We start from the raw sequence: 24,907 nt of genomic DNA, 5'->3' as shown, positions 1-24,907 counted from the left end.
AAACAGTAGTCTTACGCCACACAGAGGGAAACAGAGAAGAGAGCCGAAAAAGAAATTAAGAGGAAAATAACTACGGGACATTGTCGATACCGTCGAGTAAAGAACGAAATTCCGCGATAACAACGATGATCAAGGTGGCGGCTACTCTCCGTTGAGTTCACAACGACAATGCTTTCTTCAGAAGGCAGAATGGCACACTGTCTTTCAGAAGTGAAGCTGAAATGCAAGCACTCTGTAGGTTTTTTTTCCTTTTTTTGATCAAACGTCATGGTCGTTCTTCGGATGAAGTATTCGCCTATTGTGAGGCTACGCCAGCGTACTAAAGAGGATGTTTGTTAACGTCACGTCTCAGCTCGTGGGCTTTGAATAACCGCTACATATATATATATATATATATATATATATATATATATATATATATATATATATATATATATATATATATATATATATATATATATATATAAAGAAAACTCCTCGCTTCTCACAGTAGACTAGATGTGTAAGGCGGCGTTTTGCAGCTACAGAACCAAAACAAAGCGCCTCCCGACTTTGGAGCAGCCATTGGTCATCTCAAGTGATTATGCTTGGAACAACCTGCGTTCCCTCCAGCGCAACAGCCACGGGACATGCCGACGGGTCACACTATTCTACTTGCTCAACTCATCCAAGAAATTAACAAAAAAGAAACGATTGAGGAACATCTGGGAGTATCTCATACATGCAGTATATACGCTATCGGAGACGATCAAGGCGTCAATAGTTGAAACTATGTTCTGCGCCGGCGACCTTTGCAGCGTTGCCTTCCGTTCAATTCTATGCCACTTTCAACATCCACTGCGGACAGCACGCTGATCGCATTGATAACGCGGGCGCAGCGTCGCTTTCACTTCGGGCGAAGCGCGTAATGTAATAGCACCGGAAAGGGCATGGCTGCAAAATCGCGGCCCAGAAATGAAACAATGACCTCTACGCCAACAGCTCCACGCAGAAAATTTCCGCATAGGTTACGGTAATGCCGCTAATTAGCGCGTGCTGCTGGTAACATTCTCAGTTGTGCCTCTGAGATGATCACTCAATTGGATTCGTTCACTCTGCCACCATACATTCTCTGATCGCGCCTTGATCGTCCAGGATATTCACAAACAATCATGACGATTGCATGGTTTAGCAAGCTCGCGCAGCGAGCCAATATGCTACGAAGCAGGGGCAGATGTCAGAAAATAAGCAAGGAAGATATTTTGTCGAACAAGGCAGCATAACGAACTGTTCAGTTGTGTGCAACTATGCAAGAATTTAGTTTTTAAGCATACCACTTACCGCATGCCTAAGCATTGCGCTGAATATAGGAAAGTCGAGTCGTTTTATCCTTTCTTGACATGATACGCCGCGGCCATCTGTTGCTAATAGCCAAAAAGGTTGAGCATGTTAAAAACTAAGGCATATATTTACACGTAAGCATGTTTTGTTCCCAGTGCATGCCGCAACTTCTTTCCCCGAACAAAACAAAAAAGAATTTATCTAAACTCTTCTACAGAGTTGAAACTACTGATTCCCGCTGCATCAGCAGTTAGTCGACAGAACCGAGCTTCAGTTAAGGAAACATGTGCCCATGATCAGGCCTGCCAACGTTGCCTCCATGCGCAGCTATCTTGCCGGTATGACCGCCTGGGCGGGCGATTCGACGATGTGCTATATTATAGATGTGAAGCTGATACCAGCAGCGTCTATATCGTTCAAAAAAAAATCGCAAGGTTTCCAACGTTCCTATAGTATAGATGGAGAGAGAGGCTCGTTTGTTAGCCTATGTTCTTGGGTTCTAGCGTCACCAGGAACGTCCGGATTTCGCCCGGATTCACCGTCACCGTGAAAAGCCGCTCGTCGATGGGCAACGAATTCTTCCCGGAGGAAGATGCGCCGGTGCTCAGACCGGCGTTCCGATGCCCCGCCAGACGCCGCAGCAGAGCGGGGGTGGGCGACTCCCTCACGGAGTCTCTCGTCTCGAAGTGGAACCTGGTCGTGTTGCGCAGGTACTCGTGTGCCGACAGCACGGTTTCCTCGGCTGCCGTCACGGTGTATGGGACCAGCATGTTCTGTAAAGAGGTGGACCACACAGATAAGAGACGTTGAGTATGAAGGACAGTAAAGTGAACCGTGATTGCACGCGGTAAAAGGCGACCTACGCAGAAGATGCAGTGTGGGCCGTTGGGCAACGACTGCCGCCTACGTGATTTGTATCTGTGTCGTCCAACACAACGCACCAACATAGACCAAGTGAATGTACTCGTAAAGGTCCGGCAGCTTATCCGTCGCTATGACTTAAACATATTTCTTCTACGACCCTGGCGTACGATAAAATCCCGCCGTGAACCATTTGTTTAGCTTGCAAGTGTGAGGAGACGAGCGTCCCTGGCGGCCCAGAAAATAGTTTTGAAAGCGACCACGAGGGGGGTACTAAGTAGGACTGTAGACACAAGTTTATTCAGGGGGCTTACGAGGCATCTTAGTACAGTGGTACCCCTGCAAGGATGCCTGGACAAGGCGGTCACAGCGCTACTAGAAAAGTCTCAAAGCGTAGTTCGGTGTCGGCCCGCCTGTTAAGTGAGGATGGCCTCGCGAAACAGCAAAAATACGGGTATTTCGGTAAGTCACTTTAATTCGGCCACCACGCAGTACGGAGAGACGAAGTGCCAATACTAGAGCCTCAGCAGCCGGCGCATGGGCGTGTAGGCGACTGGTTTCGCTGGGGGCGCGCGCACCTTAAACACGCCGCAGCACTGAACTCGAGATTTTTGCCGTGATTCACGGCGAAATGCTACAGCTTGTTCGAGGCACAAAGCACAATCTGTACGACTACAGTCAGTGTTTGCAGACTGGCCACAACAGCGCGCGTTGTGTAGTGTCGTCAAAAATCTTTCGTATTAACAGCGGAAGGTGGCCCGGACCGAGCGCACTCAGTAACTAAACCCGTGTTCAAGGAAACGCAGCACGTTAAGAGCATCTCACCTTAAGGGATACAGAAGCAGGCTTGTTGAGCCTGTTGTCCTTGATGCCGGGGTAGAGGTGTTCAAGGCGGACGATCGCACGGCTTCCTCCGACGGGTTCTAATGTCAGCAGGTGCAGGTTTGGCGGTAACGGATACTGCAGCCCACTCGCCTGCATCGTGTTAATTGTGAACGGAACGTCAAAGTCACTCAGTGACGTGCCCTTGCCTGCTTTCTTGATTGTATACCACTTGATCAGTCTAATTATTGAAGCCCTTCGGTGTTCGCTTATTCGAGATCTGAGTGCAAAATTTTGAGCCCCAATTTTACCAGTATTCTTTTGTTTAGCCCATTACATTTCCACCGCAATTACTCTGTGGGCTTACTGCTTTAGTAATATTGAAACAAGATAATTTCTGCAGTTTCAGCCGTGGTTTAACAAAGATTTTTCGAGAGAGAGAAACAGGACGAATGCCTCATTATTTCCTGCAGGCGTGTACGTAACAACGCAAGACTTAGGCATCATCATATCGGCATGCAGTTCTAGACAAAAGCTTGTGGAGCACAGGCACCGCGAAAAAAAAAGAAGAAGAAACTGAATGTCGTCGCGGCTAGGACGCACAATCGGGATTCCCACTGTTGTACACAGTGTTCGCGTAGAGACGGTGGTAAATACTTTGTTGAATATTGCTAAAAAATATTGGGTTTCCTAGTCTCTCACTGCAGGGCCTCGCCACTGTGAAACGCGCTTATTATGACAGGACGTCGAACGTCCACCTTTTTCTTGATCCAAGCGAAACGGGCATCGGCATTGGGCTTAGCGTGAAGGCACAGGAATCCTGATGGGCGGCGTGAGTTGTGCCACGCACTGCAGCAAGGCTGCCGACAGTAATTCAGCGTACCCTTGGCACCGGGATGTCGAGCAGCTCCCGGTCACGTGTGTGGAAGGCGAACTGCGGCGAGAACACGAGCCGGTTGGCCATGGAGCGCAGCATCCGCTCGGAGTCCTCAATGGAGCCCAAGAAAGCGCGATGCGTGCCGCGGGCGACAAGGCCCCGCTTGTCCACGCCAATCTCGTTCAAGGGCTCCTCGACGCCGAACGAGTCGTCATACTGCAGCCGCCGGTGAAGCTGCGCAAGAACAGTCGACAGCCGTTAACGCTGCATGCAGTCACGGCCGTCACTATACACTACGCGTACAGCGTCGTTGACATCGCTAGGGCTGTCGCGAGCATTATAAGGACTGCACACCACAAATAAGCACCTCTAGCTGGAGCTCTGTATGACGTCCACGGCATTGTTTATAACGATGGATAGCGCTACGCGCGGCACACGGCATGGAACAAGCGCTACCCTGGCACAACTTTTCTGCCATCGGAGCAGGCGCCTATTGGCACCACCTGCCACCTAGGTCAGAAATGTCCTCCTGCACGTATGTGGAAGCTGTTTGCTGAGGCTATCCTGTAACCATGTTTTACAGGCTTATGACGAAAGTTCTGCTTACCAGCGTTTTGCATTGCACTGATGACACAACGGTATAGTTCCAATTCGCGGCCTTATATCCAATACGGTCGCATACGTGTACATCAGTACGCATTTAAGACTTGCACGACGCCCTGCCGTGCAAAAAATAGCAACGTGAGGTAAAGGGCTTAATTGGTTTTCATTTCTTTCAGGCTTCAACTTCGGAAATTTTTGTTGATGGAAAGATTTCCAACAACTTAGTTGTATGATTACTAAAAGACGCCGTGCGCAGCCGTTTACTCGCCTGCAATTGCACTGTCTAATAAACGTGTCCTTGAGAGCAACCATTAAGGGAACTAGTGGGAGAGGGGTGGATACAACCTCTCTTCCACCTTTGCTTCCCAAAGCATCGTCTTGTGCTCTGATCAAGACACTCGTTGGCTCAGCAATATTTAGGGGACCTCTTAAAAAAACGCTCACTACATATATACATATATGCGTGCCGCAGTTGGAACATTTAGTATTTAGGTTTTTATTTTACAGTTCATGGTGGAAAATTACTTGAGCACTTACCATTAATTCGAGTTCGCCTTCATGCAGGCTGCTCCCACCTTGTGGTCGGTCTGGAAACACTGTAAACTGGAGGTCATGAGTTTCATTCTGAAATAAAAGTGAAAAACTACTACAACTCTCTATCAAGTTCTCTGCCTTCCATACTTTTGGCCCGCACATAATTTTTAATGTTAAAGCTGGGTTTACACGACGAACCGAATGATGTGCACGATCCTGACGGGCTCAGCGCCGCCGAATCGTGCCGTAACACGAATGCCGCAGGCGAGCTGCTGGCGGGGCAAATCGCTGAAGCGTGATTGGTCAGAATGGCGCTTTTGATGACGAAGGCGCCGTTCTGACCAATCACGCGATGCCGAACGAGCAGTTCGCTTTCCGAAACGTTACAAGATCACTCCCCAGCTTAGAAGGGTATTGATGTTCAGTATTGTAGGAGGTTGCAAATCAGGAAAATAGTGCGCTTTTTTATCGATGTCGAAATTAAATTGTAATTAACAAAAAGAAATCATGAGTGCTACGCAGGATGTGCTGAGTTTCTCGCTCGCCTGAGTTTGCTCCACGGCAGTCAGTGAACAAAGATAGCGCAGGACGCGCGAAAGCAGCACACAATAAAACGTCGAGACAAAGCCACGTATATGTAAACGCGAGCGCACCCTGCGCGCGCCGCTTGCTCCTTCCAGACACTGAAGTCTGGGGAATGTTACGTATACCAGCGCCGCTTTGTGTTATCAATGCAATATTGCAATATATATATTGACTGTTCCGCTATGTATCTACACACTCTGCGCAAGCCTCTCGCCACGCCTTGTTAGGGCGCGTCATGGGCGTCTCTTCTCTTCCGGATATTATCCTGTCCATCCACCGTCGAATGCGAACTGTGCAGACGTGGTGCATTCTCACAACTAACACTTTCCTTTCTTTCCAACGCGGTAAGAGATAACATGTGTTCTATAAGTTACTGACACATGTAGTGACACTGGGTAGAACAATATTGGAACAAATGACAAGGCACCGACGGTTTGACCACGTGACTATTTCTCTGCCGCCCATAAGGTAACGCCCAAGTGTTGATAACCCAAGAGTGAATCTAGATAAGCCAATGAAACTGTAGGCGTGCCGAGGGTTGAATTTTATGTCGTTACACCATTAGCTCATTCATCCGAGGGCGTCGCCACAGCTCGCGGAGATCCCGAACGTAGTCGGGCCTTGCTGCGTTGCACCCCACCACTCCGAGGGCAAAAAGCGGACCTCAGTGTGGGATACGATGCAACAGGCAAATAGCAGCTTCGAGTGGTCGTAAAAAAATTCTAGGTGGGCACCGCATCCGACCAATGTGCATAGTCCGAAGTATCAGGAAAGCACGGTTCTTTTGGCATGGGAGCAAAAGAAAAAAAAAAAGCAGGCGTTTTCGCGGTTTTCGAGAGTTGCGCACAGACGCGGTCTTGTGGAATGCGATGCACCCACCAAGCTGCCAAGCGATACTTTTGAATCACAATGGGCGGGTACTGCTCAGCTTCCGTGTTCTGTTGCAACCTTGCTCGAGAAATTCACCCACGCTCGGGGGCCTTATTTTGCAAGAATTCTGTTCCTCCAATTCTACTCATTGCTCATCGTCCTTCGCGCCTGTACGTATACGTAAAGTGGCCGATGCCAGCGATATCAACGGCGGCGCGTGTAGGGAGCCAATGACGATGGGCCCGAAAAGTAGAATGCGAAAAGAATCTTTGCAGTGCTTTGTGCTAGCGAGTGACATCGATGGGCAGTGACCACCTTTCGGCGATCGCCACCGCTGACCGTCACGTATCGAGGAGCCGTACGCACCTTGAGATAGATCCACGAGACCACAGGGTAATAGTTGTACGTAGTGGGCTCCACGATGGTCTTGGTCCACGGTCGATGAGCGTTCCTCCTGCGAAACGTCCCCCATCAGCGCGCGCCAGGACTATCGCCGCGGCCGGTGTACGTGGGCACTTATATGCACGGAATCGAGGCTTCGCGTCCTCCAAGTGCTTTATAACGCTTATCCGTAGCCGTCAGCACAGTAAACAGTGGGTATGGGCAGAAGATGGCGAGGAGTGCAGATGTGAACGAACGAAAGATGTGGAACCACAATAATGCGTGGTAAACTTGAGCAAGCTGGGAAACAGAACGGCCCGGAGCTAAAAATAACCGCAGGCCGTTTTTCTTTACTCCTTTGGTCATTTGTGCAATCGCGATTTGCCAAGCATGCGGTAACCAGAGGCAGAATTCGCAAAGCTTCTCGGACTGAGTAGTCACAAAGCCGTCGGCACGCCATGGCCGTTCGTATGAGGCAGTGCCCTATCTTGATAGTAAATATGATGTTAACAAAACCTGCCGGTCAATGAAAAACATTACTTACGAACAGACACTTTACGAATTTGACCCCTATCTATTTGAATGAACAACTGCAGATGAAAATAATAATTACAACCTCACCCTAAACGTCTGCCAGCCTGCACCTCTGCTTCCTTCCTATAGCAAACTGCCGTTTTTCACAGGAACTGCATGTTCCAACAAGGAGACGAGTGCTGGGCAGGAATGCACGCCGATGTTGTCCTCGCACGTTAAAGCGATGACCGACGTTCGTGGCTGCGTGGTTCGCTTGCTCGCTGGCATGCTAAATCAATCGCTGCTCTTACTCGACTGCAGAAGATCGCCATCAATTTTCCGTTATGCGCTCGAAGATTTTGGCAGCTGCTCGTAATGTTGCCGAGAGATGAGCAAATGCGATTTAAAAGTCACAGCATTTTTGTCCCACGTTGGAAAATAGAGAATGCGTTGAGTTCAAAAAGCTGTCGTCGTTTTCCCAGCAGCGCGGCTAACCAAGCAAGCCGTGACAGTGCTCGCATTTCATAACCCGGTGATCAATGACGGCAATGTTGTATTAAAATAAACGGGCACCGCCTCCCGCCTTGGGGGTAATTATTCCACCATTTGTTAACGCGAAGCTTTCTTTGCCTTTTCCCCGGGATTTGGCATTTGTCGTCGTTTCGTTGCGTTATATATCGTCCGGGGCTTTGATAACCTTTGTAACTCTTTTTTTTTCTCTCCGTACTTATATGGTTCAGGCAGCGCTCAGGAAATTAATTATAAAATTGTTTCCTTAATTTCACTCCTATAGTTAGAACTGTAACTGAGAAAAAGAACTTCCATGATCCAGTTAGAAAAAAAGAGAGAGAGAAAATGAGGCGGAGAACTGGAAAACGGGAAATAAAACTGCAAAAAAAAAAAGAAAAGAGAAAAACATAACACACGCAACATCGCATTAAGATCTCGAGAACTCTCGGCGAAGAGCTCCTCTCTCGAACGAATCACAACCTTTGATGTTGACCTCTATACGCCAGTAAAAAAAAAAAAAAAAAAAAAAAAAATATATATATATATATATATATATATATACACATATTCCTGAGATTTCTCGTACCCACCTTTTAACCCGATTAAGATGCTTCAAAGACGCGAATAAAGAAAAAGCATCAACTCTAATCATTTTTTACCTTGTACTACCCTGCCTATACATTATTACAACTTTCAAAATTCCTTGCGCCTTCCTGGTTGTAGTGTGCTCTCCGCGCTATGAAACAGGAAAACAACAAAACAATTTCCTTAGCATCGCTCAACTTTTCGATGCCGCAGTCTCGTCGGTACATGCATAGGCAGTAAAATTAAAAAAAAAAAAAAACATATTACTTTTCACGAACGCTATTTTGGTGCTTTTTTACCGCTGGCCCCTGCAGAATTTATCGGGGAACCACTTCGGCTTATATGGCCATCGTCCCGAGCTGCTTCAACCCCGCACGCAAACTATGATGGCAATGATCGCGCTCTGTTGCTGTCTTCTATATTTTTTCTGGAAAAATGCCTATATACACATCATGGAGGTCAGAAGGTCGCTGACCACTTGCTACGTTTTTTAGAAAATCCGGTAAGGTATAAACTATCTGTAAAAATTGCAAGCCGACTTTTAAGATACGCACCATTAATACGAGCGCTGGTCGTGCGTTTACTATCAACGCTGGAAACACACACACACAAAAAAGTAAATATAAAGGCCATCACGCTGCACTCGCGAGCAAAAGAGGGGAGATGTGAGGTCGTTTCTGAGGCATTTCGTTGAGCTGAGAAGTACCTATGGCAAGCACACACGCACACACCACACACACACATAGAGAGAGAGAGAGAGAGAGAGAGAGAGAGAGAGAGAGAGAGAGAGAGAGAGAGAGAGAGAGGCAGGGACGCTAACCAGACGCACGTCCGGTTCGCTACTCTGCGCTGGGGGAAGGGGTATAGGGACGAAGAGAGAGAGAGAGAGATGAGATACAGATAGCACAGTGTCGTGCTCACTTGAAGGTTCGCATCGAGTGGCTGTGAAGAAAACTACCAGCCACTGCCGTGAGAAATAGAAGGTGCGCAAGTTATGGCCAACAAATGTATTTTTTTTCCTCTCTCAGCGCCGTATATTCTACTAGTTCTTGTTTACACGGAAATAACGCTTGGTTTAGTCTCTATGCAGTTGTGTTCCCTATAAGGGCCATTTAACTTAAAGTACATGAAGCGTCTGGCCGCAGTGATTACTGGTGGATACAAAGCTGACGTTGCCGATACATATACGTCGCCCCATATAATCCCATCTTAGGAAGATTAGTGCAACTACCAGGAAATGTTTAAATTTTGGCAAGCAATAATCGAACTTCACTCTCAATGGTTCTTGGACATGAAAGTTATAACATCTTTTAAACGTTAAACATAATAAAAGAAAGTAGCGACAGATTTCTAAGATAGCAACAGCGGGCCCGTACGACTTGGGCCCTGCTGTCGCGACTACTGTACGACTATTGTGTCACCACGCACGTATCGAAATCTCGCTGTAAAGCGTAATAAACACTTTCGTATGGTATGGGCTATACTGTGCAAGGATCGTTATAACAAGCGGCACATCGTGGGCTCACCTTGTTATGATCAAGCGACATACCGTGCGAATATGATAAAAAATTATTTTAGAAGACAGTAGTTCTGCACCTCGCAGGAATCAGCGCTTTTTAGCATATACGAATAAGTAAGCTTCGCAGTAGTCGTATACTCTTGTTTCTAAGCCCAAGAACTAAGCATACAGATCGCAAACAATGGACATCTCGACGGTTTTACCACCGTTATATGCTTGAGTTTCTGGATCCCATAAAACGGCGCAAGGATTTATGCTACTTTTTTTCCTTCTCAGTACAATTCCAATCAAAGTTGTTCAACGCATGGTTTTATACAGGAAACCAGGCAAACTTTCACCAGAACAGTATCTTTTGGTTCCCTTTCTTACATTTTTCCTGCCGGATTTAAATATAATTGTAAAACGGAATTGCGTATTTTCCTTCTAAACTGCGCATGCAATCGTCTCTCAGCAGCAGGCGTCATTTCATACTTTCGCGAGCTCGACGCTTTAGACAAATTAAACTGTTAGTCTGTTTCAAACAGCAAGACCTGTCGTTGCGTAACTCAAGCATCCATTGCGTTCGCTTGATCGTCGCGTTCTGGTATAGAACCCATGTGAGACGAAAACGCCCACGTGCAAGAAGCTACTGCGAGAAAATAGCGCACCAAGCGACATTCCAAGCCCAATTTGCACCATACTACGTAAGACGCTTTGAACATGCGTCAGACAAAGGAAACCGGTACATGAGGCTAACAGCAATTTTGACGTAGCGCTGTGAAAAAAAAAAAGAAGCACATGGAAAATAATTTACTAACAGCAAATTCCACCCGCGCATTCACTGGGCAGCAGCGCTTTCAGACAAGGTATAAATATGCAAAAACACGGATAGAGAAAATTTTCACACTCACGTTCTCTTTATTGTCTGACGTCCGTTGGAATCAGTGTAAAAAGTGCCATTGTTCCAAATCGAGGTTTGGTAACGTGAGATGATCTCCTTGCCGCGGCTGGGCTCGCGGCCCTCGCTAAGAGAATGAAAGAAAGATGAAATGTAGGTGAATTAAACAAGAAAATCAGTTGGAATACTCATTAATAGAATAATTACCATTAATTTGCTGTGTTTATCATATTCGCGCGCTAACCAGGCAGATTCGGTACAAATGTAGTGATTCTATTCCAATCCTGTTCTTTTCAGCGCTTCGCCAGTGCTCCAATGACCGCTACACGCCTTGTGGATCCCCACGTCACCCACGCTTTCGGCTTAACGTGAACGGTGGATGATAAGAAAGGATTAGAATAGAGCAAAAGTTATCCTTACATTATAACGGCTCTCTCTTTCTCAGATTTTTTTTTGTTTTTCTTCAGCAGCTACAAAAATGATAATGATTACAAGGTCACTGACTGTCCACGAACAAGAGAAGACTCAGGTTGGAGCCAACGTTTCGATTATGAGCTTGTTTGGAACTAATGCACCGATACACTGAATACACTGGGCAAGCATGGCCCAACGGAAACGTTTTAAATTAAGGAATCAAGAACTCAGTCAGGGCCAGCTGAATTGTGGCCGCCGCGCAAACACGACCATTATAAACAGTCCCTGCGGGATGCGTTAGTTGTCGTGGTAAAGATTGCAGCATTGATAGCACTATTTTGTGTGCCTGCGCTGCGGCGTCCCCCGATATCACATGTATGGCGTGCAAACTCGCATTTCTTCACACGGAGAGGAAAGCGTTTTTGCTTGTTTGTGTTACGTGCCGCTACACACTATTTTGCACTGCTTCCACAGAGCAGTGGCTAGACAAGCAAACAAGTGCATAGGACAGAGAGAGCGAAGGCTCGTGCCAGCTCGACGGTACTCTCGTGCTCTCGTACATTGGCCTGTCGTCGAAGGAATGGTGCTATGTTGGTGCATGCAGCAATACGCGCAGTAGCATTTCTTGGAGCTGTCTCGGTATTCAGGTTGTACAGCACAACTCGTTCACCTGAGAGCCTGATGCGAAGCTTTGAATGTATAGTTTCAAATTGACCTCAAGTGCGTTCGTGGTTGCTTAGTGGCTATGGTGTTGGGCTGCTAAGCACGAGGTCGCGGGATCGAATCCCGGCCACGGCGGCCGCATTTTGATGGGGGCGAGAACAACCGTGTACTTAGATTTAGGTGCACGTTAAGGAAACCCAGGGGGTCCAAATTTCCGGAGTCCTCCACTACGGCGTGCCTAGTAATCAGAAACTGGTTTTGGCACGTAAAACCCCATAATTCAATTTTTTTTAATGCTTTCGCAGCTGACATGATGGTGGCAGTTGATATGCATGAATTTGTCCTAGTCGATGTACCCGCATGCTTCACTGAGTCCCATGCCCCAGTCCTGGGTTATTATTGCCTGTGGATATGGTCGAGGGCTGGAATACGGGACATTAACTGAATGCATAAATAGGTAAGTTCCAAATCACGCTGGGCGTTTCGTCCCCGATAGTTTCCAACACCCGTGATCGCACATTGTCGGCTTAGTAAGCTGCCACCAATGGGCGTTTCGGAGTTCGTTCTTGAACTGCAGACATTTTTTCCCTCTCAGTTCGATTACAAGTGCCATTGGCCTCCATCTATGTGAGGGAGCCGTTCCTCTGAGTACGAAATATGGGCACTAAATTTTTAACGAACTTCGAAGCTGTATCAGAAAGTTTTGAATGCTTTATTTTCTTCCCCCTTCCCATCCACAAAAGAAAAAAGAAAAGAAACGAAAAGGAAAATCAATTACTTCGAGTTTTATTCCAACTCAAGTCTGAGCATTCGACTCCATCCTAAGTCGAATCATAATTAAATGGAACGCGGTTCTTTGATATGATTGCGGTGATGCCGGATCTGATGGAAATCAACAGGGGTAGAATACACATGCGCCACTACAGGACCAACACGCTCAGACATTAGCGCAAACGTTTTCGATCCTCTGAAACTGTTATTAAATCCGTGCAAGCAGGTCTCGGAACCATGTTCCGCAACCAGACTGGGGAACATGGTACACTGCACGTAGGTTCTCAAGGAGACGCGAACTGTATACTGCTGCACCAACCTGAACGGGATGGGTCCGACGACCCAGTCAAACTCGATGATGTCTTCGTCCTTGTACAGCCGGATCACTTGGGAGACCCAGTCGCTGAACGTCTGGTGAATCTCTTGCACCAAGGGGCCCTGCGTACCGGCGAGAAGACCGGAAGGACAACGAAAGCAGTTAACTGTGTCATGCGCAGAGCGAGCCACCGGCGCTTCGTGGCTATTTAGTATTTCTCATAAAAAAAACACGGTCAATCGACCGCACAGAGTAGTAATTAAGGAAGAATACCTAGATTGATGCCAGGTCGAGGACCATAGCGTAACTTCAACGTGCTCTTGTACACTGAAGTCATCTAAGGTAAGAGCTGAGCAACGTGCTTCAAGTCAGTTCATCTTCAAGATAGAAATTTCCTTTAGACATAATATAAAAAGTAATATAAAAGTAAAAAGAAATACCACTTTACTCCGTCCAAACGCTAGATATATTTGCTAGAAGGAGAAGAAGCAGCCGAAGAATAACTTTATTCAAAGGTCCGGCGAGTTATTCGGGGATTGGGCGAACATCCCCGGCTAGAGGTAGATAAAGTAAGAGAGATAGAAAAAATAAGAGAGCAATAAAATGAGAAACGTAACTCGCTATAAATATAAGTTCCCCAAATATTGTGAGCCCTAGTTTACATTAATAAAGAAGTTTTTCACAGCAAAGGAAGCTGCCTTTTCAAGGCCAGTAACTGGCCGTGGCGCAAGTATTTTTCCAAGTGACAATATGTGGTTGTGCAGAGGCCGAAGTTACTAACGTAGCTACCAAACGGCTTACGCTGTACTTTTCCGGCTCGTTTCTTCATATACCTCTCGAAACATATCACTTTCTTGCGCGACATGCTAGCAAGATTCACGACTAAGACTATCCTAAGCTACGTTGACTGTGCCTATAAGCATTCAATGCTTAATACAAACGACAGGGTTGCAGACTGGTGGAGAGGAAGGAAAAAGTTGTGAAAGCGGCATGCCACAGACAAGAAGTTTCATCTATTTCCCCCTCGCTTACGCTGCACCGTAACCTGAATACGGTTTACAGCAAATGATGAGCTAGTTTTCTAACACTTGTCAACGCGCGCCCATTCAGAACTACTTTACAAACTGAAATGTTGTCACACGGATAGATATAGGACCTCACAACTAAAGAAAAAGAAACAAAGGGGGGGGGGAAGGGGGGGAATGCTGCTTAATTGAATGAACCCATGAATGTGTTAAAGAGAACACTGATGGGTTTGCCATTCCTTGCAGGCATTCTGCCTTTATTTGACTTTCATATAAAGTTTTGCACGCTCCTGACACCAAAAATGTTAATATATTTCTTCTTTATTTCTTGCACCCGTCCGCTTATGGTAAGACTCCGCACGGGCGTGAACTAAATTAATTATTTCGTTTTATAATTTTTTTTCATAGTACGTGTTTCTTTTTCTTGAGTTTTCCACATGTAATACCGGAAGTAGACGTGATCTATCGGTCTGTCCATTGCTGTAAGAGAATGTCTCTCTGACCCGCTCGATGATGATATGTGATGTTTAATGGCGCAAGGGCCGAGTCTGGCCAAAGAGCGACATGCAAGCTCTGATGCGCTTGACAGGAAAAATGAGAGATGACAAATGACACAAGAGAGAAAGAGAGAGAAAAAGGCAAAGGAAAGACAGGGAGGTTAACCCAAGATTATCTCCGGTTGGCTGCCCTGTACTGGGGGAGGGGCAAGGGGATGCAATAGGTGAGAGAGAGAAGGATAAAAACACTTTTCAGACGGGCTACATCCTTAATTTCGAAGAGGTAAGTTAATCCGCCGTTCTTATACGCCTTTATGTTTCTATTACCCCTTTCCCTTACACCTAGTGTAGGGTAGCAAACCGAATGCTCGTCTCGTTGACCTCCCTGCCTTTCCAATACGTGCTTCCCATCTCTCTGGACCTTCAGTTGAAGGTTACATTACTGGCAGTGTGTAGAGAATCCCCCGCGGAACAACCTCTGGCCTACTGCTGGACTACACGGCAAAGGAAAAAGAAAAAAATTTCTGTCATTGGTGGACGTTACTATATAGATACATAGAGCAGCGATCTGTAGGTACAGCCTTCGCGAAAAGTTTGGAAACACTGCTCCCGCAATAAACCATCGTAAACCGGCGTGATGGGCCTGCAGCAATAGTTACAGCATTCAGAAGATCAGCAGACATAAATGGAAGTGTCCCTCCCAATCTACAGAGCTTTATATGGCACCGAGAGTTGCACTCTCGCATTGCATGGTTTCGAAAATTTCGGCAAGGACGAGGAACAGGAGGAAGAAAAGGAGCGGTGTTTCTTGCTGCAGGCCGACATGAGCTACAAATAGCCGCCGGCAGCTGCCCCACCCGAGCGCCACTTATGGGGTGCGGTAGAGTCTGAAGCCTACCCGCACAGTGGCTCAGTGGCTACGCGTATGGCGTTGCGCTGCTAAGCACGAGGTCGCGGGTGCGATCGCGACCGCGACAGCCGCAGTCCGATGGGGGCGAAATGCAAAAATGGGTCGTGTACCGTGCAATGGGTGCACATTAAAGAACCGCAGGCAGTCAAAATTACCCCCCCCCCCCCCCCCCCCAACTACGTCGTGCCTTATAATGTGATCGCGGTTTTTGCACTTAGAACCTCAGAAATTAAGAGCCTTACGTTTGTCAGAACGCATAAAGGGAAGAGCCGCGGTGAGAACGGACCGCACCTTATCGTGTTCGATTTGTCTTTCCCCCCTGTAAGTCCGCATCCTGCCTTGCAAGCTAGTTCACCAATCGGTACCACTAAATTCCAGACATATAGTCAGAACACTGCGCTGATAAATACCTTTAGCATCAATCAAAAGGCGGCACCGTCGTCACGCAAGTGCATGATAATCGACTTTCGGCTTCAAAAAGCATGGCAACGATTCGCCGATGCATGGCGTGCAAGCTGCGCGGCGCGTACCTTGACGAGGCTGTAGTTGACTCGGCGACCCAGATCGATGGGCTGATCGTCCGAAGGATTGAAGGAGTAGGCGCCCGAGGGCTTCTCCACGACGCCTTCATAAGCTAGGTATGCGAACAGCGACTGGCGGAAGGGCACCTCCAGGCCCGTGTTGAGGAGCATCACGCGACTCAGCAGGCCCGTCACAGGGTCCAAGAAAAGCCGGTACTTCTGCAAAGTCGAGTGGTTTGTTTAGTGGTAGTTGCAAATGTCGAAAATAATTCGGTTAGCCTTTCTTCCGTCTACAGACTGTTGCTCAATAGAAAACAGATGAAAATGAGTAAAGTGAACCCTTTGCAGCCTTGGAGCGGTTTTCCGAACAGATGTGTAGAGTTACTTGACTGCGAACAAAACAAGAGCACAAATAAGAAACGAGCTTTACTGCATATAAATAGACGTCAAAGACGGTCACATGTGCGCATCCCTTAATTGATTTCACCCATCTCTGCTAATACATTGCCGCGCAAAGAATTCCACGGCACCCTTTTCTACGAATACGAGCATCGTTCGAGCACTTAAACAGCTTTTCGTGCCGTGGCTGCCCATAAAGGCATCAGCTTCGCGCTCAGGATATATTGTCTATATTTCTGATAATACGACCAGCATGAGTTCAATAACTGTGCAGCGCCTATAAACGGGTGGTTAGTAGACGAGATGAAACGAGACGAATTTCAAACAAACAGAGCCGCCAGATTCATTTCATCCAACTATACGACTGGCACTCTAGGGTCACTCGAATTAAAGCAGACTTATCCCTTCAAGCATTATGTACCGTAGAACAGTGGCACTTTTATGTTTGATACACAAATACATTCAAGACACAACACAACACAAGTTACCCCTTGTAACCCCACTACGTACATGTAGGCTTCTTCATAATCATCTCAGCCTAAAGCGAATATTTGGTAGAACCAAAGCTTCAAATTCCTGAGCGTTGCCACAAGCTATGGCACTCTGGAATGATCTTCCCGACAGCCTCGCCTCCATCACCAACCGCGGGATACTTCGCGAAAATTTTTGCACTCACATCTTGTAAGGGTGTGTTTTAGGTATTGTACAGAATTTTTGTAATTATTAGGAAGGTTAATTTATTCCTGTTTATGCTTTATGTAATTTTGTTGTACTACCCCCCCCCCCCCCCAATCACACAATGTTCCTATTGGAACCTATGGTGTATAAATAAATAAATAAATAAATAAATAAATAAATAAATAAATAAATAAATAAATAAATAGCCCATCTGAATTCACTTTATCCTTGTGTCCCGCATCACTGACAATACTGAATTTTCCCGCCATGTACGACAAATATCTACTATAATGAACCACACAGAAACAACACGTGTCAGGTAAGTGTTAGCTCCGAGTTTATATGCTTAATATCATTGGAATGCTATATTAACACTCCATAAAAATATATGCATAGTATGGCAGGAACAAAGATGGCTGCGGCACGTTCTGTCTCGGAAAATTACGGCTGCGGTTTGTATTACGGTGAATGCAACGCACTGAGTCGCGCATCGTTTACGCCTGCGTTACGCACCCAAGAAACGCCGCATAATTATGGACTAGCTTGAGCTGCGCAATGGCACATCCAGACCCCAGATGAACATTGTTTCATTGGCATGGGTTCGACCTCCAATGACGGCAGTGGGTAAACGTTCATTTTCTGTGCCTGGTGGTGACGCGGGCCTCACTACAGCGGCAACCTCTATCAAACCACGGACGCGCGTTTACTGATGTGACCAAACAGCTCCTTTTGAGGTCCGCATTACTGGCTGTCGGCACCAAAAAGAAATAAGAAAAAGCCAGCCTGTTGTTAGCCAGCGCGAAGAGGAACGTCGTTAGTCATACGCCACGGGCGCAGAAATTTTCGCGAGGCAGATAGGGCGCTCAGCGGAGGACCTCCTTTCAGCACTAGCTGCGCTGTCAACACTTCCGGGCATCACAATATGAAAGCATACGTAATACTAATGCACCACCGGAAACGACCGGAACCACTGACGTACCCCATTGACTCTTGGGTTAACGCAATTGCTGTGACCAGCAGTCATAGCAAGTGCTTCGGCGCTCCATCCTCCAGCTCGATGGCGAACGGCCTCTTTATTTCTTTTCTGTGGTGGAATACTGCACTGACAGCTAGACCCAGTGAGAGGCTTCGTTTATACTCGTCTCTGGCTTCACACTCATCATGTCGATGCCCTTCCGACGGTGAGTCGTTCTGCGCAGCCCGTGCAGTATTCTCAGCAGGAGAGGGACACGTTTCTTAGCTTATAATATATAGAAGGTGGGCGTGGAGTAGTGATTAGAGCGATGAGTGCGCGGCAGCGAGAGAGCGGTAATCGTGTAATCGCTGGCTCGATTCTTTACACCAACGCGCAATTTCTTGATGGTGTTGGGAATTGTTCGAACGGCTGATCGCAGTTCTACTTCATAACAAATCAGTAAGGGGCGATACCATAGGCTACTAATGTTGACTAACCCGCTACAAGTGGTCACCTTATCGAGCGTCACAAATGCGTGCATAGGAGCTAAAAGAGCGCACTTACGCCATTGTCTATGGCCGGAGCTTCGCTGCCACCGTCAAAAACAGCACTGCTTTCACTGTCCCGAAGCGTGAAACCTGGAAAAAAAAAACAAGCGGAACTTTATAGCAACGACGGAGGAGAATGCCGACGAGTTGTGCACAGCAGACCAGACGTCTTGGTGTCCGATTTTTTTTGTAGATTTCGCTATCACTTTATGCGTTTTGTAGCGTTTTTGTCTGGAAACCTTTCGTAGGTTACCTCCATTGGGGAGCCTCCGCATTTCGTCCGATTTTTGCAATTTGTATAAGTTTGCAGCTATATACAGGTTGGCATCATAAGGCCGCTTGGCACGCACGGGTGAATATTTGCGAATTTTTCATCAAATTATCGCAGTTTCAAATCGAGTAATAGGTGCTCGAACGAGGGCTCAGCAGTCATGTCGAAATGTGCGATACTGAAGAAAAGACACTTCCTTGCACCTCAACGAGCTTGCTCGTTGTGATTATCATCATATTACTTCGTATTTGTGCTTCGCTTGACTTTTCACGTAAATTTTCCAGCTAATAAGGCTGACATACTAGTTTAACTACTCTTCACCTCTAAACCTTGCATTCAAATATTTTAGCGGCATGCACATCCGCTGAGCTCCTCAAGTAAAGTATATCAGCACCAGCAGAGCTCGTGATAGTAAATACGGGATTGCACGGGTTGATTTCCAGTTCACTCCAGCATGACCGCCTACAGCTTGCTTCGAGTTAAATAGACACACAAGAAAGAAAATAAACTTCAAACTTCAAACATACAAAAATATTGTAAAAAAAAAAAGAAATTCCGGGGCAGCTTCTTTCGCAAGTGACAAAAAATATATATCCTCGTTCGTTGGCAGTAAACGTTCGGGACAAACATAACACAAATAAATAAAAAATAAACGACAAAGAAAGCGTGGTGTATAAATGAACACGCCCTCGCCTTCGTATTTCCGCAGCTGGTAGGTGGTGACACCCATGGGCGGCAGCTGCATCGGAAAGACAATCTCCGATGTCGCGATGGACGTCTTCCGCTCGGGGATGCGGAGCACCTTCCGCTGAACCGGCACGAGCTGCGCAAGGAGGAGGCCGCCACTCGTCGTGAAGACGCCGCAACCACACTTTCCTGTTCCACGAGATACATACACTCTGCGCCGTAACCTGTTATGGTACAGCACCTCCGCAAAGCACAATCGCAGAAAAGAAAAAAAAAACTTTTTTTTTTTTGGAGCACCTCAAGGCAGCGGGAGCTTTCTGGCTGGGTTCTTTTTATCGCTCTCTTTATTTCCAAGGCTACAAAAGTGTTACGGCCGATTGCCTACGAAGGAATGCAGTCGCGGCGGTGTGTGTGTCTCGGATGGTTACGTCATCAAAAATAAACGAGGATAAATTAATAATAAATAAACAAATTCACCCAGGACACGAGCCTTGCTGTGGTATTTCATCGGTACGCCAGGTCCTCGCAGTCACGTAGAACAGTCGGTCATGTAGAATGACCGATCATGCAGATTTAACGGTTGACTTACGCTTGAGCCTCTCGCTGACACAACGGCTGCATACTTGCACGCTGATGACTGAGTTTACATCTTTCAATCAGCTTGAAAGATATAGTTCAAGTTCGTCTGAGACGAAAAGTCTGAAGAACGAGAACATGTTGAAGAATCCTGTTCGTTTCAAAAGCTTAACCGCAATACTACATGTGTAATCATTCGCGCAATGAAAGCAAGCACTTAATAAGTCAAGGCGCAAACAGCAAATGTGAATTCCCATGCAATTGCGTTTTGACGCTCGGTGTTCTGAAAAAAAAAAAAAAAAGTTGGGCTACGGAGTCCTCATACACATCGCTCTCACGCTCCCTGCGCATGCGCCCACCACACGGCGTGGACGCGCGTATGAAGGTTCCCTAAATTGGGCAATTGCTGCAAATATTACGAGTGTGAAACATGTGACAGAAATATGCAATGGCTGGGAAAGGGCGTCGTTACACCGCATGGCGCAGCAAACGTTGCTTGCATGTTGGCAACATGTCGTAACTCGATGTGTGTAAACATAGTAAATGTGCGCTTCTCCGACAACACATAATTCGTTATCATTAACACAGGTAGTCCAGCACTTACCTGTGCCTCGATGACCTGTCCCGGCAGTTCTTTCACTTCGTAGCCGCCGCCCGTAACCGGCAGCCTCGCGTACGTTTGGACGGGTGTAGATAGCGGGTTGTAGACGAAGACAAAAAACTGCGCAGATATGTGAAAGGCGGCGAATGGGCAGCTGTCATAGACTGCGATGAGATTCGCAGATGCACATCCATATGTATCCGCGGATTAATCAGGGCGCTTCATTTGACAAGCCTATTTCAAAGCAAGTCTTGAGAGCGGGCTAATTGGTATGCCATCATGATTTCGTTGCTTCAAAGGTTGCGTCTGGTTTGCTCTATGCTTACCAAATCGCTCGTCTCAGAGGTTATTTAAAAGACAATCAGTAAGAGTCCATTACGAAGAAGCTGCAAGTTCTCACATACACTTTGGTTTTAAGTGATGCGCAAGAACGTCAAAAAAAATAAGTGTAGCGAATGGCGACCTTGGCAGGGCGTATAGGCAAAGATAACCCGTCGTACAGAGCCACCAGCGACAAGTTCTTCATCTGTGGTATATAAAGCATATGACACTTCGGAGAAGAGAGAGAGAGAGAAGGGAAGAAGGAAAATCAGGGAGGTTAACCAAACTGAGTCTAGTTTGCTACCCTACACGTGGGCAGCGAAAGAGAGAGAGAGAGAGAGAGAGAACGTAGGTCTATACCGAAGAAATGCATGGCGAGATCAGCATGTTTGCCGCGCGATATTAAAACGTTGGCAAGTTACTTTGAACAGCAAGAATTCAACAAGCTGTCATATGCAGAAATGATGACATGTTTTCGAGAGAAAGTGCAGGAATAAAAATAACGGTCGAATCTAGCGTGAATGAAACGTCAACAGCGCAAACAAAACAAACCGTCCCCGCCAGGAAATACACTCGACGAGTATATGTTCTGTTCGTTTCTTGCGCCGCCACAATAATTTTTAAAATTAATTTTCGCATGTAGAAAAGGGTGAAACAAGATCGCCAAGGCTCACCGTGCCTACTTTTAAGCCCTGCATTAAACTTCGCACGACAATCTCTAACGGCCACTCGGCGCTAAAGAACAATATATATTACTTCATATAACCAAATAAAGCAAGAACACAACTGCTACTGAGAATAACACAGATAGCTGCCGGAAAAAGCTCAGTAAAGCTGAGATCGAACGCGTTTATAAATCGTGGCCTATATTTTCTTGGATAACCATAACTAGCGGCCAGTGACCCGTGATTATGCCAGGCTTTTGTAGTGCGAATTCGTGCGGCTGTTTCAGAAATTCACTACACTGTACCCGATATCATCGCTATTGCCGCATTCACACGGTGACCCGTGCGTTCCACAACACCAGAGAAACATGTACGGATTACGTAACGTCAAGATATGCGGACAATAGACAAGAGATTACAGCGAGAAAAAAAATACACGGGGTGACCTAAGCGCAATTAGCCTGCGATGTGCTGAAAACAGCTAGACAGTCACATGTACGAAGATTATGCACTGTATGTCTCACATGCATTTATGTGCATCTGACACTGAACTGGGCTCTCCGCTCTCATTGCTTCCTTAGCGCGCCTTGATTGGGCTCGATCAACGGAGAACAATATTCTCCATATTAATAGCGCCAAACCTCACTCAAGAGATGCAAGCTTCGTTTTTTTTTTTTTTTCGGGAAGCCACGACAGGATACGCTGATCGTGCCGAGTATGTCTTCTGCGGAGTGTGGTCCTCTTCGCCACGGCCACGGACGAAATTCTTGGCCGCGGTAGCTTCATAGTCGTTGCGCTATTCGCAGTGTCAGCTGCGCGGTTCTCTCAGACATTGCAGCCTTGAGGTTGCAACTTGCAAGTACCGGTCTGCGGTTCAGACCATGTGTGGAGGTCTCTAGTGCTTCTACATTTACCACAGTAGAATAGGCGACACTGGCGACCGTTGGGCCACCAGAAGATCATACGCCCGCCTGTGACGAGGCCGCCTCGAGTTGTACTTTTCTCTTTCAAACGGAGCACACCTTGTACACACGTGCCAGTCTGCGACTTACTTAAATAATTAAATTAAATTATGGGGTTTATCGTGCCAAAACCAATTTCTGATTACAAGGCACGCCGTAGTGGAGGGCTCCGGAAATTTCGACCACCTGGGGATCTTTAACGTGCACCTAAATCAAAGTACACGGGTGTTTTCGCATTTCGCCCTCATCGAAATGCGGCCGCCGTGGCCGGGATTCGATCCCGCGACCTCGTGCTCAGCAGCCCAACACCATAGCCACTGAGCAACCACGGCGGGTGCGACTTACTTCGTCGGCTGTTTCGGTGATTTCGCAGCTGCTGATGTTGAGAAGCGGGCAGAAAGTCAAGCAGATGTCCGACTGGAAGGCGGTCCCGGCAGCGCCCGGTAGCAGCATTCGCCGGTAAGCCTTGTTGAATACGTCCTGCGAAAGTCCACAGCGGCAGGTCCGGTACAATTCCTTTACACACACATCGCTGACCTGGAACGTCCTGCCGGCCAAGTCGGCAAGACTCGAACTACGCACACAGAACTGACGGCTATGTAATTTCTTAAATAAGAAAAAAACAATTGCGAAGGGAGAGAGAGAGGGAGAGAGAGATAAGGGGAGGGGAGGGACGTTAACCAGGCTGAGCCCGGTAGGCTACCCTGCATTGGGGAAGCGGGAAAGGGGATTGAAAGAGGAGAAGGAAGAAAGAAGGTCACACATTCCACAGTTACGCACACAAGCGTGCACCACTGAGTCAGTCACAGGCGGTCATACAGGCTGGCGCACTTCAAGAAACGCACCAGCGCCTTTGAGGCCTTGCACATAGCAGACGCACGTGGCCACAGGCCCAAGATCTAGCGAGAAATCTACAGCTTATTTGCTCCCTCTCATGCCTTTTGAATTACACAACTTTTTATTATGCAACCATATGAGTGAATTACGTAACTTCTCGAAATGGGAAGCAGACGTCGCGAGCGAAGTACTATTATAGGACTACAATAGGCGAGAAATTCTAATACAATTATACACGGGAAAAGAAAGAAAATAAAAGAAAGAGAGGAAGAGAGAGAACAGCGATGGCTTAAATGTCTTCTTGGAGAGTTTCTTTTTTTTTTTTGCACTGCTAGCTGAGGAGCCAGAAATTCTTCTTCGATCCGCATTAAAGAACCCATAATATACCGTCTACACCAAAACCAATAACGCCGATTTGGGACGCGATTCTATATTAGAGGTGTTCTGTACCCATGCAAATGATATATTGAACGTCACCGCGCGTACGATTGAGCGATTAAGCTTTGTAACTGCTCTTTATCTATAAGTTCTGCCGCGCATAGTCGCATCAACAAAGTCACCACTACCAATAACATAAGCTCCCAGCGTCACGTGATGGGCAGTATAAAGAGCAGTATAAATGTACTCTACACACGTACACATGTACCTTGCACAAATGATGATAAAAAGATGCACTTTACGTACCTCACATTGCTTGATTCCTATCTCAGTCATGTATACGTAGTCCTCAGCCACATGCTGCTTCTGAGTGCCCCTGCAGTGAACGGCGGATATGGATAAATGAGGTTTGCTTTCCTGAGACAAACTGCATAAAAATCCTTATGCAAGGCGCGAAAGCAAATGTTTTTCTTGAGGCACAATTAAGATTATCAAAAAAAAAAGAAACTGCAATATCAAATTCCATAGTGCCGACAGTAGCATGAATTCAATTATATCGTACTCAGTATAGTGTAAATCTAAGTTCAAAGTAAAAGAAAGCTTTCTTTTACTGCATGCGCAAGTATGTTGTGCGCATCATATCTTAGCCGATTCAGGTACCGCAGAAATATTAGAGCTTCGTCTTCCCTGAACATACATTTATCTCCCAATCGCTTCGCACCTACTGTCGAGGTAGATGCGAATTCGATTCCGCCCAGGAATTCGTTCACTCGGAATCAATAAAGATTTCAGCCATCTTGTGCGTGTCTTTGTATATATGGCCGAGATCGTTAAGAGCTGAAACTTGCTAACCGACAGTATTGAAAACTAAATAAAGCAATGATGTGGCGAAGTACCTGCACGCAGCTGCACCTACATATCGTTGAATAAACAGCAACAAAAAATTCTATTTAAATTAAACGATGGGGCTTTACGTCCCAAAACCACCATCTGATGATGAGGCACGTAGGAGTGTGAGGGGGGGGGGGGCTTCGATCAATTTTGAACACCTGGGG

The 24,907-nt window shown here is 46.7% G+C and overlaps 1 protein-coding gene across 2 annotated transcripts in view; it reads right to left on the bottom strand.

Annotated features, from left to right (window-relative positions):
- Positions 1-450: 450 nt before the first annotated feature.
- LOC142581362 (lysosomal alpha-mannosidase-like) overlaps positions 451-24,907 on the bottom strand; it is a 636,884-nt gene continuing 612,427 nt past the window's right edge. For both annotated transcript variants that reach the window (XM_075691205.1, XM_075691204.1), the window contains 13 exons: positions 24,159-24,228; positions 22,983-23,117; positions 20,693-20,809; positions 19,519-19,648; positions 18,571-18,644; positions 15,984-16,193; positions 13,025-13,143; positions 10,871-10,984; positions 6,839-6,926; positions 5,021-5,107; positions 3,887-4,114; positions 3,007-3,156; positions 451-2,093 (listed from right to left, as the gene is read on the bottom strand). In XM_075691205.1, coding sequence (XP_075547320.1) covers positions 1,800-2,093; positions 3,007-3,156; positions 3,887-4,114; positions 5,021-5,107; positions 6,839-6,926; positions 10,871-10,984; positions 13,025-13,143; positions 15,984-16,193; positions 18,571-18,644; positions 19,519-19,648; positions 20,693-20,809; positions 22,983-23,117; positions 24,159-24,228 — 1,816 coding nt within the window. In that variant the 3' untranslated portion in view covers positions 451-1,799. The remainder of the gene's footprint in view (positions 2,094-3,006; positions 3,157-3,886; positions 4,115-5,020; positions 5,108-6,838; positions 6,927-10,870; positions 10,985-13,024; positions 13,144-15,983; positions 16,194-18,570; positions 18,645-19,518; positions 19,649-20,692; positions 20,810-22,982; positions 23,118-24,158; positions 24,229-24,907) is intronic.

This window comes from Dermacentor variabilis, chromosome 1, assembly GCF_050947875.1.
Source record: "Dermacentor variabilis isolate Ectoservices chromosome 1, ASM5094787v1, whole genome shotgun sequence".
In the NCBI taxonomy this organism is placed as follows: domain Eukaryota; kingdom Metazoa; phylum Arthropoda; class Arachnida; order Ixodida; family Ixodidae; genus Dermacentor; species Dermacentor variabilis.
The sequence above is the reverse complement of the archived record's forward strand: the minus strand, read 5'-3'. Positions and strand labels throughout refer to the sequence as shown.